This window comes from Salvelinus alpinus, chromosome 30 (genome assembly GCF_045679555.1).
Source record: "Salvelinus alpinus chromosome 30, SLU_Salpinus.1, whole genome shotgun sequence".
NCBI lineage: Eukaryota > Metazoa > Chordata > Actinopteri > Salmoniformes > Salmonidae > Salvelinus > Salvelinus alpinus.
In genome coordinates this window covers 15,280,650-15,293,142 of record NC_092115.1, presented here as the reverse complement: position 1 = coordinate 15,293,142, position 12,493 = coordinate 15,280,650, and the positions used below count along the sequence as shown (strand labels likewise).

The window sequence follows — 12,493 nt, the reverse complement described above, 5'->3', positions numbered from 1 at the left end:
TACACTGAGCGTCAGAGAAGTTTGAGCAGTGTTCTCTCAGAGTTGTCACTATCTAGGTTTTGGATGTAAATATTTATAGCCGTTCTCCCACAGAGATTAGCCTAGCGGTGCCAGCCACCCGGCAGCACCAACACAAGGGCTGTTCAGGTTTCATATTTAAGCTCTGCTTCCCTCTCAGCTCGACCGCCTGCGATAACACAGAGTCACCTGAGAGGAGCTGGCTGGGCCTGCTGGAGGGGCAGCCATTTTGAGAACAGTTTCTGCATCACATCATTTTGAGAACAGTTTCTGCATCACAGTTTCTGCATCACAGTTGTGCTACTCAGTGTGGAACTTGTCCATAGCAACAACAAGGTAAGCTGCCTACATTTTAAAGGAAGTTTCTAACTTCCACATCACATATAAAACTAACTTTCCATGTAAAGAAAATCATAGCGGGATTTAATTAGGACTTTATTTGAAGTTATAGTTTGATAATTTGTGTAGACGTTAAGCCTACGTGTCAGTTTATTGTGAGCCAAAGGTACGTTTTAAGCCTCTTTTGTCTTGTGAGTTGTAGCAGGTAGAAATTTAGAAATGCACGGTTTAAACCAGAAAGCAATTTTGTTTTCTCCTTTCTTGAGTTGGAAGCGAGGAGCTGGAAACAGCATGCTCCCGCTGAGAACCTGAACTGTTTCTGACATTGACTGCACAATGTGATAAATGAGTTTTCCTCAGACTCCTGTGAGGGAGAGGCTATTGTATGTGCTGTAAAGAAAAAAAGTGTTTCATAAACATTCCGCCACAGTAATTTTCTTTCTCAAGATCAAACATTCTTGTGGAGCTCTATTTTTAGCTGACCTATAGTAACATATCTGTGCCACATCATTATAATAAAGGGGGGTGAGTAGAAAATGATGTCATATAGGGAAAAATAAGAGATAAAAAACTATTAACACCCATTTTCTTGCACTAACACTCTCTCACTCACACTTTTTTCTACACTTTAAGCAAAGGGTTCAAAAGGGTTCTTCGGTTGGCCCCATAGTAGAACCCTTTTTGGTTCCAGGTAGAGCTCTTTTGGGGTCTTTGTAGAGCCCTCTTTGTAAGGGGTTGTACATAGAACTCAAAAGGGTTCTACCTGGAACCAAAAAGGGTTCTTCAAAGGGTTCTCCTATAGTCCCAGTTAGTATTAAATAGAATGTTGCAGCCCCGCCTGCCTGTGGGGAAAACAAGCTGTGGTTACCTAGGTTACCCCATTGGCTCACAGCAAAAACTTGACCTTTTTCAGGCACTATTTTCTTGTTGTCTGCTTGTTTTAGTCAATTACAAAGCTACGTTTAAGAAAAGTACATCTAAAGATTACTTTTCAACATTGCCTGTTCTCAAGTGTTCTCTTAAAAAAAACGAAATCTTGTAGGGCTTCCCTCATGACCCTTTTCATGATGGTGCTAGCAGCCACGTGAGTGATAACTATCTACCGACTGGAACATTAAACTAGCCAAGACCAACAACACAAACAAATGGACTACACAGCCAAGCAAAAATGATTTAAAGTAATACTTTTTTGGGGTATCTGTATTTTACTTTACTATTTATATATATTTTATACTTTTGCTTCTCTACATTCTTAAAGAAAATAGTTGTCACGATCGTCAAAGGGAGAGAGAGAGGACCAAGGCGCAGCGCGTGAAAAATACATCTTCTTTAATGAAGGAAAAAACAACCACTTACAAAATGAACAAAACAAACGATCGTGAAGCTAAACTGAACTAAGTGCACACATGCAACATAGAACATACATAGACAACTACCCACACAAGCCTACTGCCTATGGCTGCCTTAAATATGGCTCCCAATCAGAGACAATGAATGACAGCTGTCTCTGATTGTGAACCAATCCAGGCAGCCATAGACATAACTAGACAACTCTACTGTACCCCATACACATACAACACCCCATAGACTAGACAAAACACACAAAAACAACCCACCCCAACTCACGCCCTGACCAACTAAATAAATAAAAGAAAAAGGAACAATAGGTCAGGAACGTGACAATAGTGTACTTTTTACTCCATACATTTTCCCTGACACCCAAAAGTACTCGTTACATTTTAAATGCTTAGCAGTACAGGAAAATTGTCCAACTCATACACTTATCAAGAGAACATCCCTGGTCATCTCTACTGCCTCTGATCTGGCAGACTCACTAAACACAAATGCTTAGTTTGTAAATGATGTCTGAGTGTTGGAGTGTGCACCTGGTTAGCCATAAATAAAAACTAAAATTGTGTCTTCTGGTTTGCTTAATATAAGGAATTTTAAATGATTTTAATTTTACTTTTGATACTTAAATATATTTTAGCAATTACATTTACTTTTGAAACTTAAGTATATATTTTACTTTACTTACAGCAAGTAGTATTTTACTGGGTGACTTTTACTTGAGTAATTTTCTATTAAGGTAACTTTACTTTTACTCAAATATGACAATTGAGTACTTTTCCCACCACTGTATACAGTTGCAACTAATGAGTGGAGTTACAAACAGACTGTACTAAACAAGTTAAATGTCTTACCTGTGATGAAATGTTTTCCACACACAGCTACGTGTAGCCTACTTGGACACCGGGTCCCCACATTTACCACGCCGAATAGCCTGAAGCCACAGGGCTCTTCTCGCAATATCTATTTCCCTATGTGGGAGCGTTGCGAACCGTAGGTCGATATTTTTGACCTGGTTTTACTTTGAACAACACAGCAGCTTTTCGGCATGTTTTGTTATTTCTGTAAAACAAAAACATTACAACGAAGTTGGCTCTTTTACAATAGCCGTCAATGGGAAATAATGTTTGTTTCCCCCATTTTTTTGGTCGTGGTCGAGGGGAATTCCTTCTTAGGCCATGAATATCGACTTGGACTATGGGGACACCTGAATAACTATTTTAGGTTCTAGATAGCACCTTTTTTTCGAAGAGTGTCGCACTGCTTTGCTGATAGCTACTTTGAGGAAAAATGTACTGACTATGACTTTGATAGGTGGTTGTCTCACCTAGCTATCTTAAGATGAATGCACTAACTGTAAATCGCTCTGGACAAGAGCATCTACAAAAGGATTAAAATGAAAATGTAAATATAGGATTAATTGGTCAAAATGTTAGTTAATATCAACAATTATTACAAGTGAAAAAATACACAGCATACATATTCAAAAATGCTAAATCCCTATTACAGTAGGCCTAAGCCTGTTTTGTTTTTTGTTCCTTTTTGATTCACACAGTTCCTCTACGACAAGAAAATGAACTTAAACTTTCTTCATCTTTCTTCTATCCTCAATGATTAAATAAGCCCACTTACTGTATATCAGCCCATAGCATGAAAAACTGGAGTAAGATATTCAAGAGCGGAGACCCTGAGAGTGTGGATGGGAACTCCTCTTCGAAGAGGATCTCCTCGAACAATGGCCAAGCAGAGCTAACACCTCAGAGAACCTTTGAGGATAACCTTTCACATGATGCAAACTCCACTGCCCACTCATCCATCACTCCTCCACATGTACAAGGAGTGGGTGATGGTGGGGACGAGGGGGCTCTAAAGGGCAGGTTGAGAACCCTCCTCCCCCAATCATGGGGCAGTATTCTCCACAAATTGGGGAAAGGTGATGCAGACTCTGATCTGAGCTCCAATGGGGTCAAGATTGTGCCCAATGGCACCAGGGTGAGTCCACCTGTCAGCCCAATAATAGAGAGGAGGTACTGGGACACTCAGGACTCACTGGGGACCTCCAGCAAGAGTTCCCGTAGGCCCTTGTTGAGGGACAGTCCCATAGACAATGACCAACTACATTATCTTCCAGATGAATCAGAGTTGACCAGTATCCATCCAGCTGAGTACTATGCGGAGAAGGTGGAAGTCTACAAACTTAAGTACTCCTATATGAAATCCTGGCCTGGGTTATTGAGACTCCTGGCTGGGTTTGAACTTCTCTTTGGGGGTATGGTCCTTGCCTGTGTCTGTGCCTACATCTATAAGGACAGTGAGTGGTCGAACGCCTATGGACTGTATAACAATAGTCATGGCACGTCGGGGTACTCCTATAATGGACCCATGACTCCATTCGTGATGGCGGTGGTTGGGGTGACGTGGATTGTAACCATTCTCCTACTGGTGATAGGGCTGACCATGTACTACCGTACTATTCTTCTGGACTCCCCCTGGTGGCCGCTCACAGAAGGCATCATCAACGTCGCCCTGTTCCTCCTCTACATGGCGGCTGGTATCGTGTACCTGAATGACCTCAAACGTGGGGGGTTGTGTTACATGACCATTGGCATTAACCCCATAATGTCCAGCCTGTGTCGGGTTGACGGAGGACAGATGGCTGGCACGGCTTTCATCTTCATCAACATGCTGATGTACCTCATCAGCTTCCTGGTGTGTCTGAAAATGTGGAGGCATGAGGCCACCCGCAGGGAGATGGAGTTCTTTGAGAATCAGGTAGGTGGTTGACTAATGGCATTTCTATTGCCCATTGGCAATAGAATGGGCAATAGAATGGGCACTCTTGAGAGGCACATTGGTTTAAGGCACTGCATCTCAGTGCTAGAGGTGTCACTACATACCCTGGTTCGATTCCAGGCTGTATCACAACCATCCGTGATTGAGAGTTCCATAGGGCGGCGCACAATTGCCCCAGCGTCGTCCTTTTTAGGGTTTTGCCGGGGTAGGCAGTCATTGTAAATAAGAATTTGTTCATAATTAACTGACTTGCTTTGTTAAATAAAAAAGAATTATAAAAGAAATTGCCATCTGGAAGTTGTTTTGGGAATGGTGTCAGATCAAGCAGTTCTTAGAGGAATGAGTAAAAAAACGACATAGATCTCAAAACAACAGCAGGAGGAGTAGCCAATGTAGCCAAATAAGCTTAGTTTTTCAATTGAAGACAACATATAGGAAAATTATGATTCTCTACCATATGTGTTTCATCTCTGTAGGAAGACGAAATACATATGATTGATAAAGTTGAACAATACAGTTAAATATATACAGTACCAGTCAAAAGTTTGGACACACCTACTCATTCAAGGGTTTTTCTTTATTTTTACTATTTTCTACATTGTAGAATAATAGTGAAGACATCAAAACTATAAAATAACACATATGGAATCATGTAGTAACCTAAATATATTTTAGATTTTAGATTCTTCAAAGTAGCCACCCTTTTCCTTGATGACAGCTTTGCCTTGATGACAGCTTTGCACACTCTTGGCATTCTCTCAACCAGCTTCACCTGGAATGCTTTTCAAACAGTCTTGAAGGAGTTCCTACATATGCTGAGCACTTGTTGGCTGCTTTTACTTCACTCTGCGGTCCAACGCATCCCAAACCATCTCAATTGGTTTGAGGTCGGGTGATTATGGAGGCCAGGTCATCTGATGCAGCATTCCATCACTCTCCTTCTTGGTCAAATTGCCCTTACACAGCCTGGAGGCGTGTTGGGTCATTGTTCTGTTGAAAAATAAATGGGTCAAATAAATCACAGTCTCACTGATCGCAAAATAGATGGGATGGCGTATCGCTACAGAATGCTGTGGTAGTCATGCTGGTTAAGTGTGCCTTGAATTCTAAATAAATCATGACAGTGTCACCAGCAAAGCAACCCCACACCATCACACCTCCTCCATGCTTCACGGTGGGAACCACACCTGCAGAGATCCTCCGTTTACCTACTCTGCGTCTCACAAAGACACGGCGGTTGGAACCAAAAGTCTCAAATTTGGACTCATCAGACCAAAGGACAGATTTCCACCAGTCTAATGTCCATTGCTCATGTTTCTTGGCCCAAGCAAGTCTCTTTTTCTTATTGGTGTCCTTCAGTAGATGTTTAATTGCAGCAATTCGACCATGAAGGCCTGATTCACGCAGTCTCCTCTGAACAGTTGATGTTGAGATGTGTCTGTTACTTGAACTCTGTGAGGTGCAATCTGAGGTGCAGTTAATTGCTGATTTCTGAGGCTGGTAACTCTAAGAAACGTTTATTTTTTTGTTTTAACCCTTATTTTACCAGGTAAGTTGACTGAGAACACATTCTCATTTACAGCAACAGCATGGGGAATAGTTACAGGGGAGAGGAGGGGGTATGAATGAGCCAATTGAAAGCTGGGGATGGTTAGGTGGACATGATGGTATGAGGGCCAGATTGGGAATTTTGCCAGGACACCGGGGTTAACACCCCTACCCTTATGATAAGTGCCATGGGATCTTTAGTGACCACAGAGAGTCAGGACACCTGTTTAACGTCCCACCCGAAAGACGGCAATGTCCCCAATCACTGCCCCGGGGCATTGGGATATTTGATTTAGACCAGAGGAAAGGGTGCCTCCTACTGGCTCTCCAACACCACTTCCAGCAGCATGTGGTCTCCCATCCAGGGACCAACCAGGGACCAACCAGGACCAACCAGGACCAACCCTGCTTAGCTTCAGAAACAAGCCAGCGGAGGGATGCAGGGTGGTATGCTGCTGCTGGCTAGCTTATCCTCTGCACCAGAGGTAACTCTGGGTCTTCAATTCCTGTGGCGGTCCTCATGAGAGCCAGTTTCATCATAGCGCTTGATGGTTTTTGCGACTGCACTTGAAGAAACTTTCAAAGTTCTTGAAATGTTCCGCATTGACTGACCTTCATGTCTTAAAGTAATGATGGATTGTCGTTTCTCTTCGCTTATTTGAGCTGTTCTTGCCATAATATGGACTTGGTCTTTTACCAAATAGGGCTATCTTCTGTATACCACCCTTACCTTGTCACAACACAACTGATTGGCTCAAACTCATTAATAAGAAGTAAGGAAATTCCACAAATTAACTTTTAACAAGACACACCTGTTAATTGAAATGCATTCCAGGTGATTACCTCATGAAGCTGTTTGAAAGAATGCCAAGAGTGTGCAAAGCTGTCATCAAGGCAAAGGGTGGCTACTTTGACAAATCTCAAATATGAAACATATTTTGATTTGTTTAACACTTTTTTGGTTACTACATGATTCCATATGTGTTATTTCATAGTTATAACGTCTTCACTATTATTATACAATGTAGAAAATAGTAAAAATAAAGAAAAACCCTGGAATGAGCAGGTGTGTTCAAACTTTTGACTGGTTCTGTACATAACTTCACGCAGTTGCAATCATCATATGAGGGAGGTTGTTTTCACCATTTCAGCACAGTGTACATGTGTCATTGGATGCTTTGGTATCTAATATACTTTGAGTTGTTGCATGATACATAATTCTTCAACTTTGGCTTCAGGAGCATCTGAGGTCCATCTCTGTTGCCCAGACCAAACCTCCTAATCGCCAGACCAAGAGGATTGTGTTTGAGGATGAGATGGACAGCTCAGTAAGGGCGACCAAACGCCTGCACATCACAGATTTCCATCAGGAGGAGCCAGGCAGCCGGAACAGAGCCAACCACACAGGGTATGCCCAGAAGCCCAGAGTCATCGCAGACTATATAATGTGAGTGAGAGGATTTGCCTAATATCCTGACACTGATTTTGGGTAAGGATGTGAGGCTCTCGTGCTGAGGTACACATGGAGCAACAGGAAGTGCTCATATTTGGTTAAATTGTACTAGGTGTAATAATGATATGTAATAAGACATTATCTAACATAGCCTTGTGTCTTACCCTATCCCTTCAGTAAATATCCAGAAATCTTCTCTATGGAAGAAAGGGAAAAATACAAAGCTGTTTTTAACGACCAGTATCAGGAGTACAAGGACCTTCACAAAGACATCAGTACCACCTTCATGAAGTTCAGAGAGCTGGATGCCATGATGGGCAAACTCCTCAAAGATGGCAATAGTCATGAGGTGAGTGATTTCATCTAACTCTGCAAATCTGGGCCTCGATGGTGTTTTCGATCTCACTATGATATGATACCCCTTTCCTTTTTTCTGGAAGTGTAACTACGCTTGAACTCAATATATTTTTGTTATCTCATTGTCACTGTCACTGAGCAATGAGAGGTACAATCCATTCCATTCCCTGCACAAAGGCTTCCACTAAAAATAGCATGTGACATCTGCATAATATTATTTTTAAACATGAATATCTTTCTTTCCTTTTAACCAATTTAATTGTGGGTGTTTGTTCTGTCCATTATGTAGGAGCAGAAGAGAATCCAGCGGATTTTGAAGAAGTATGAGCAAAACAAAAGTGTATGTGGTGAATGGAGACCCCTAACATTCCTCTCACGTTTCCTCACTCAAGCTGAAACAATTCCAAAAATCATTCAGCAATCATTTTAACGTTCAACTGAGATGTAGTAGAATTGTTACTGTTGTGTAAACACCCAGGTAATATTTGCTTTTTCAATAAAGCTGCCCATTCATGTGAATAATATTGCTGCTACTTTGAAACGGGGCCTCTAGATTTCTCATTTAACACCGCTTACATTACAAAAAGAATCAGGATGTGGAGAAAGATGAGAAGTGATGGAGCTGCAGTCAACACGACGTGTGTTTCTTTTTGACTTCACAGGACCCTGCCTTCCTGGAGAAGAAGGGACGCTGTGACTATCTGAAAGCTAAATTAGGCCACATCAAGAACAGGATCCGCAATTTCGACCAGGACAGCTTGGCAAAGGGTCGGACCTGAAGAAATAGCATACAGAGGGAACAAAAGGACCATCATTATCCTGTCACGCCTTTGATTGTTTCGTTATTGAAGCACCATTGGTTTTTTTGGTGTGTTGTTTATTTAGATTTCAGTAAATGTCTGTACAAATCAGTAACTGTGTGTTGTTCCATTATAGCCTACAGCATGTTTTGTGCTACTGTAAAGATTACTTGCCCAGAAATATTGTGAGTGAGTTTCAGTCATGGAGTGAATGAACTCGTAAACCAACCCAGAGCGCAATTGTGTACCTTTGGACTTGTGTGGACAATGCTAACAGGGTCAATTCACATTTCATTGACTAGCATTGCATTTGCAGGGCTTTACATATACACTACATAACGTGGAGTTTTTTCGTATTTTCTTTATATGAATTGTTAAATATGAAACGTTAAAAGGGCAGTAGGGAACCAACAATCCACTTGAATCTATAACACAGTAATGACATATGCAATACTTCCATTTTTTTAAAGAATCCATAAGAATAAAAAAAACATTTGTTTTTGTAACTTGTATATATATTTTTATAAAAATCTATTCCTGTCAATAGTTTTGCAGGTAAGCCTATACAGCAGATGCACATTCTTCCAGATGTGTTGTATCTCTCCTCCACCTTTATATTACTGATCTGGAAAAACGTGATAAGCGACATGCAGTTTAAGGTGGCTCTCTCTCCAGTCTCCACATTTTGAAGGAGAGCGCGATAGTTTTTGAAAAGTCTACTGTGTTGAGGCCATAGACTGGTTGAGATCCTTGCGCACCGCCATGCGCATTGGAGCAGCCAAGAGAACAGGCAGTGCACGCACACGTTTTAATAGTTTCAGGAGATGTAGCCTACATGCGTGAAAAAGCTTCGAAAAGTAGGCCTATATTCGAAGTGATAATAGCTGTAATGTTAAAAAATATTTTTTGCACAATGACCGTTTTTCAATAACATTAGCCTACAGACGTTTCAGGTAAGTGAACGTTATCAGTTGGTACTACAATTATGTTTGACAGGCTGTGTTGGTGACACGGAATTTGGAATGTAATGTAATGACTCCATCTGATAAACCGTGGAAAATTAAAGTAGCATATAGGATACAATTCTTTGTTTTTTGTTTGTGTGAGCAGAAAAGCTGCTAAACGTTTAAGGGTTGCGTTTTTTTAGGCTTTCTCTTGTTAATTTATATTATTTCACCGTTATTTATACAGGTAAGTAAATTAAGAACAAATTGTTATTTATTTACAATGACGACCAGTCTAACACATTAATAAACAACACATCAACAAACAACAATTGCACGACATATCTATTACACATAATTTACACAGTACATGAAAAGCAAAAACAGAAAGAAACACAATCATATAAAACGAACACATTCTTCAGTAAAAAGGCCCTCTAACATCAGCCTGAATCGCTCTAGAGTAGGGATGGGCAATTTATGTAGGCCCGCATATCCTTTCCCCCCCAAAATAAAATACATTGTTTTTGTTTTGTAGAAATTGCACCTTGTGTATTCTACTATTCAACTCTCAACAGTCTCAACTGTACAATACACAAGGTGCAATTTCGATTTTTTTTAATGTGCATCAGCAGTTTCTCTTGTTATGTCAGTCACTGACTGCACTTAATTAGCCTATGTCAGCTGACTTAAAAAAAATATATATTTGTAAAATATTTTTTATTCTTTATTTTGTACTTCTTACCACTTTTTCGTGATATCCAATTGGTAGTTCGAGTCTTATCCCATTACTGAAATGGTGGCCCCCACATCCATCAGTAGTTGAGCATCCCTGTCCTAAAGGCACCAAATCCACCAACTTTAAGGCCTTTTGGAGATCATGCCACACAAGAGGCGCAAAAAAACTAGACCTTCATGTTTATATTTATAGGCCTGCATGTTTGTTGGTTGGTCACATATTCTTGTGCTTTTACTGTGGCGTGCAGGCCTATTTTTAGAATTGTATGCAAAAGCATGTTAAATTAGTTTTCACCATTAGTAATAATAATTTCATACAGGATATGGACTGTGGCCAGTGAATATAGCAGTATCGTGTATTTTGTATGACTGAAGCCTTGAACTTGCTTGCTTTGATGCCTGTCAGCCTTTCATGAGTTCAGCTCTTGAATTATTTACTGTATCCTGCCTATCAGAGACCACAGATGTATGTTCTAACTTTACTATCCTTTTGAGTTCCAAAAGTTCTCACAAGGATAGTAAAACAAGGAACATTTGACAAGTGGAGACATTTCACTGTCCCCAAAAGGAAAAATGCTATTTTAGGCTTAGGGGTTAGGTTTAGGGTTAGGGTTAGAATTAGGAGTTAGGTTTATGGTTAGGGTTAGGGGTTTGGGTTTAAGGTTAGGGTTAAGGAAAATAGTCATTTGAATGGGAATAAATGTTTTGGTCCCCACTTGGATAGTAAAACCAACGTGTGTGTGTGTGTGTGTGTGTGTGTGTGTGTGTGTGTGTGTGTGTGTGTGTGTGTGTGTGTGTGTGTGTGTGTGTGTGTGTAGACCTAAACATAGCTCAGGTTAGAGTGGTGACAGTCAGATGTAACCGTGAGGGCATAGTCACTATCATCATTACATGGCTTATATTGTACCCTTCCCTTGTATATTCATCACATGCGGACAGGACACATGACACCTGGACTTAAGCAGCTGAGAGGTAGAGAGCACAGTGGAAAACACCACGCATCACTGCACACACTGCTGCTGCTGGCTGTCTAAATTATTGAGGTCCATTGGGTTGAGTTGCAGTGGACTGATGAGTTGTGCTGTTCACTGAGGGAGAGGGAGTGTTGTTGGCAACAAAACTAATGAGAATACCGTCGGTTGGGCAAACACACAGAGAGAAGAGAGACACTCCAGATCTATCCAATGTGTCAGTCCAATGGGATGTAATAGCACGTGATGTCATTTGATATCATGATATCATTTATATAATTTGCGATAAGATGTGATTTGTTATGATAGTACATTAGTGTGACATAATAAAATGTATGTCTTGTTTTGCAGGCCTCCCTTCTCTCTGAATCATGTATGAGCCGCGGCACTACGACAACCCACCCATCTATAGTCCTCCCTACACTGCTACCTCCAATGGATTCTACACCCACAGAAGTGTGCCCTCCCCAAGGAGCAACTTTGACCCCTACCCTCCTCCCCCTGACTCATTCTATATGGAAGATAGGCCTCAACACTTCTACAAATGGTTCTCTGCTCCTGGGTTTGTCAAAACAATGGAAGGAGCAACAGTCATCTTGTGTTTCCTCATTTTTGCCTGTGTAGCCTCCACGTTGGTCTGGGACATGCACGGAGCAGGAATAGGAATGGGGGGCTATGGAACGGGGTCTATGGGGGTTGGCAGTGGCACTGGTGGCTATTACGGAGGCAGCTATGGCTATTCCAGCTCCTACATGACCCCGTATTCGGCCAAGTCAGCCATGATATCCATGGCGGCCATTAACTTCCTGGTTTCTCTGGGCTTCCTTGTGGGGAGTTTTTCTCGGTCGCCTGCTATGCGCGGTCGGAGGTTTTACCTGACGGTGTTAGTCTGTGACGTCGTCCTGGCGGTGCTGCAGGGCATCATTGACATTGTGTTTGTGATCGGTGTCAACCCCATGTCGCAGAGCTCTCAGAGCATGCTCTATAACCCCATGCTTATGATGTGCCAGAACATGCAGGGAAGCCCCAGTCTGAGTGGGAGTGTGGGAGTGGGGTTCCCTGGGGGTTTCCCCATGTACAACCAGTATCTCCAACACTACTGCTACATGGACCCTGAAGAGGTGGGTCAAAGCTTTACTTCAATGCCCTTCGTAATTATTGGAACAGTGAAGCATTTTTTCT

At 41.5% G+C, this 12,493-nt stretch overlaps 1 protein-coding gene across 1 annotated transcript in view; it reads left to right on the top strand.

Moving 5' to 3' along the window:
* The first annotated feature begins 60 nt into the window (after positions 1-60).
* Positions 61-12,493, top strand: part of LOC139559568 (uncharacterized) — a 30,825-nt gene continuing 18,392 nt past the window's right edge. The window contains exons 1-7 of the mRNA XM_071375673.1: positions 61-354; positions 3,263-4,479; positions 7,287-7,495; positions 7,679-7,850; positions 8,148-8,198; positions 8,521-8,626; positions 11,681-12,432. Coding sequence (XP_071231774.1) covers positions 3,358-4,479; positions 7,287-7,495; positions 7,679-7,850; positions 8,148-8,198; positions 8,521-8,626; positions 11,681-12,432 — 2,412 coding nt within the window. The 5' untranslated portion in view covers positions 61-354; positions 3,263-3,357. The remainder of the gene's footprint in view (positions 355-3,262; positions 4,480-7,286; positions 7,496-7,678; positions 7,851-8,147; positions 8,199-8,520; positions 8,627-11,680; positions 12,433-12,493) is intronic.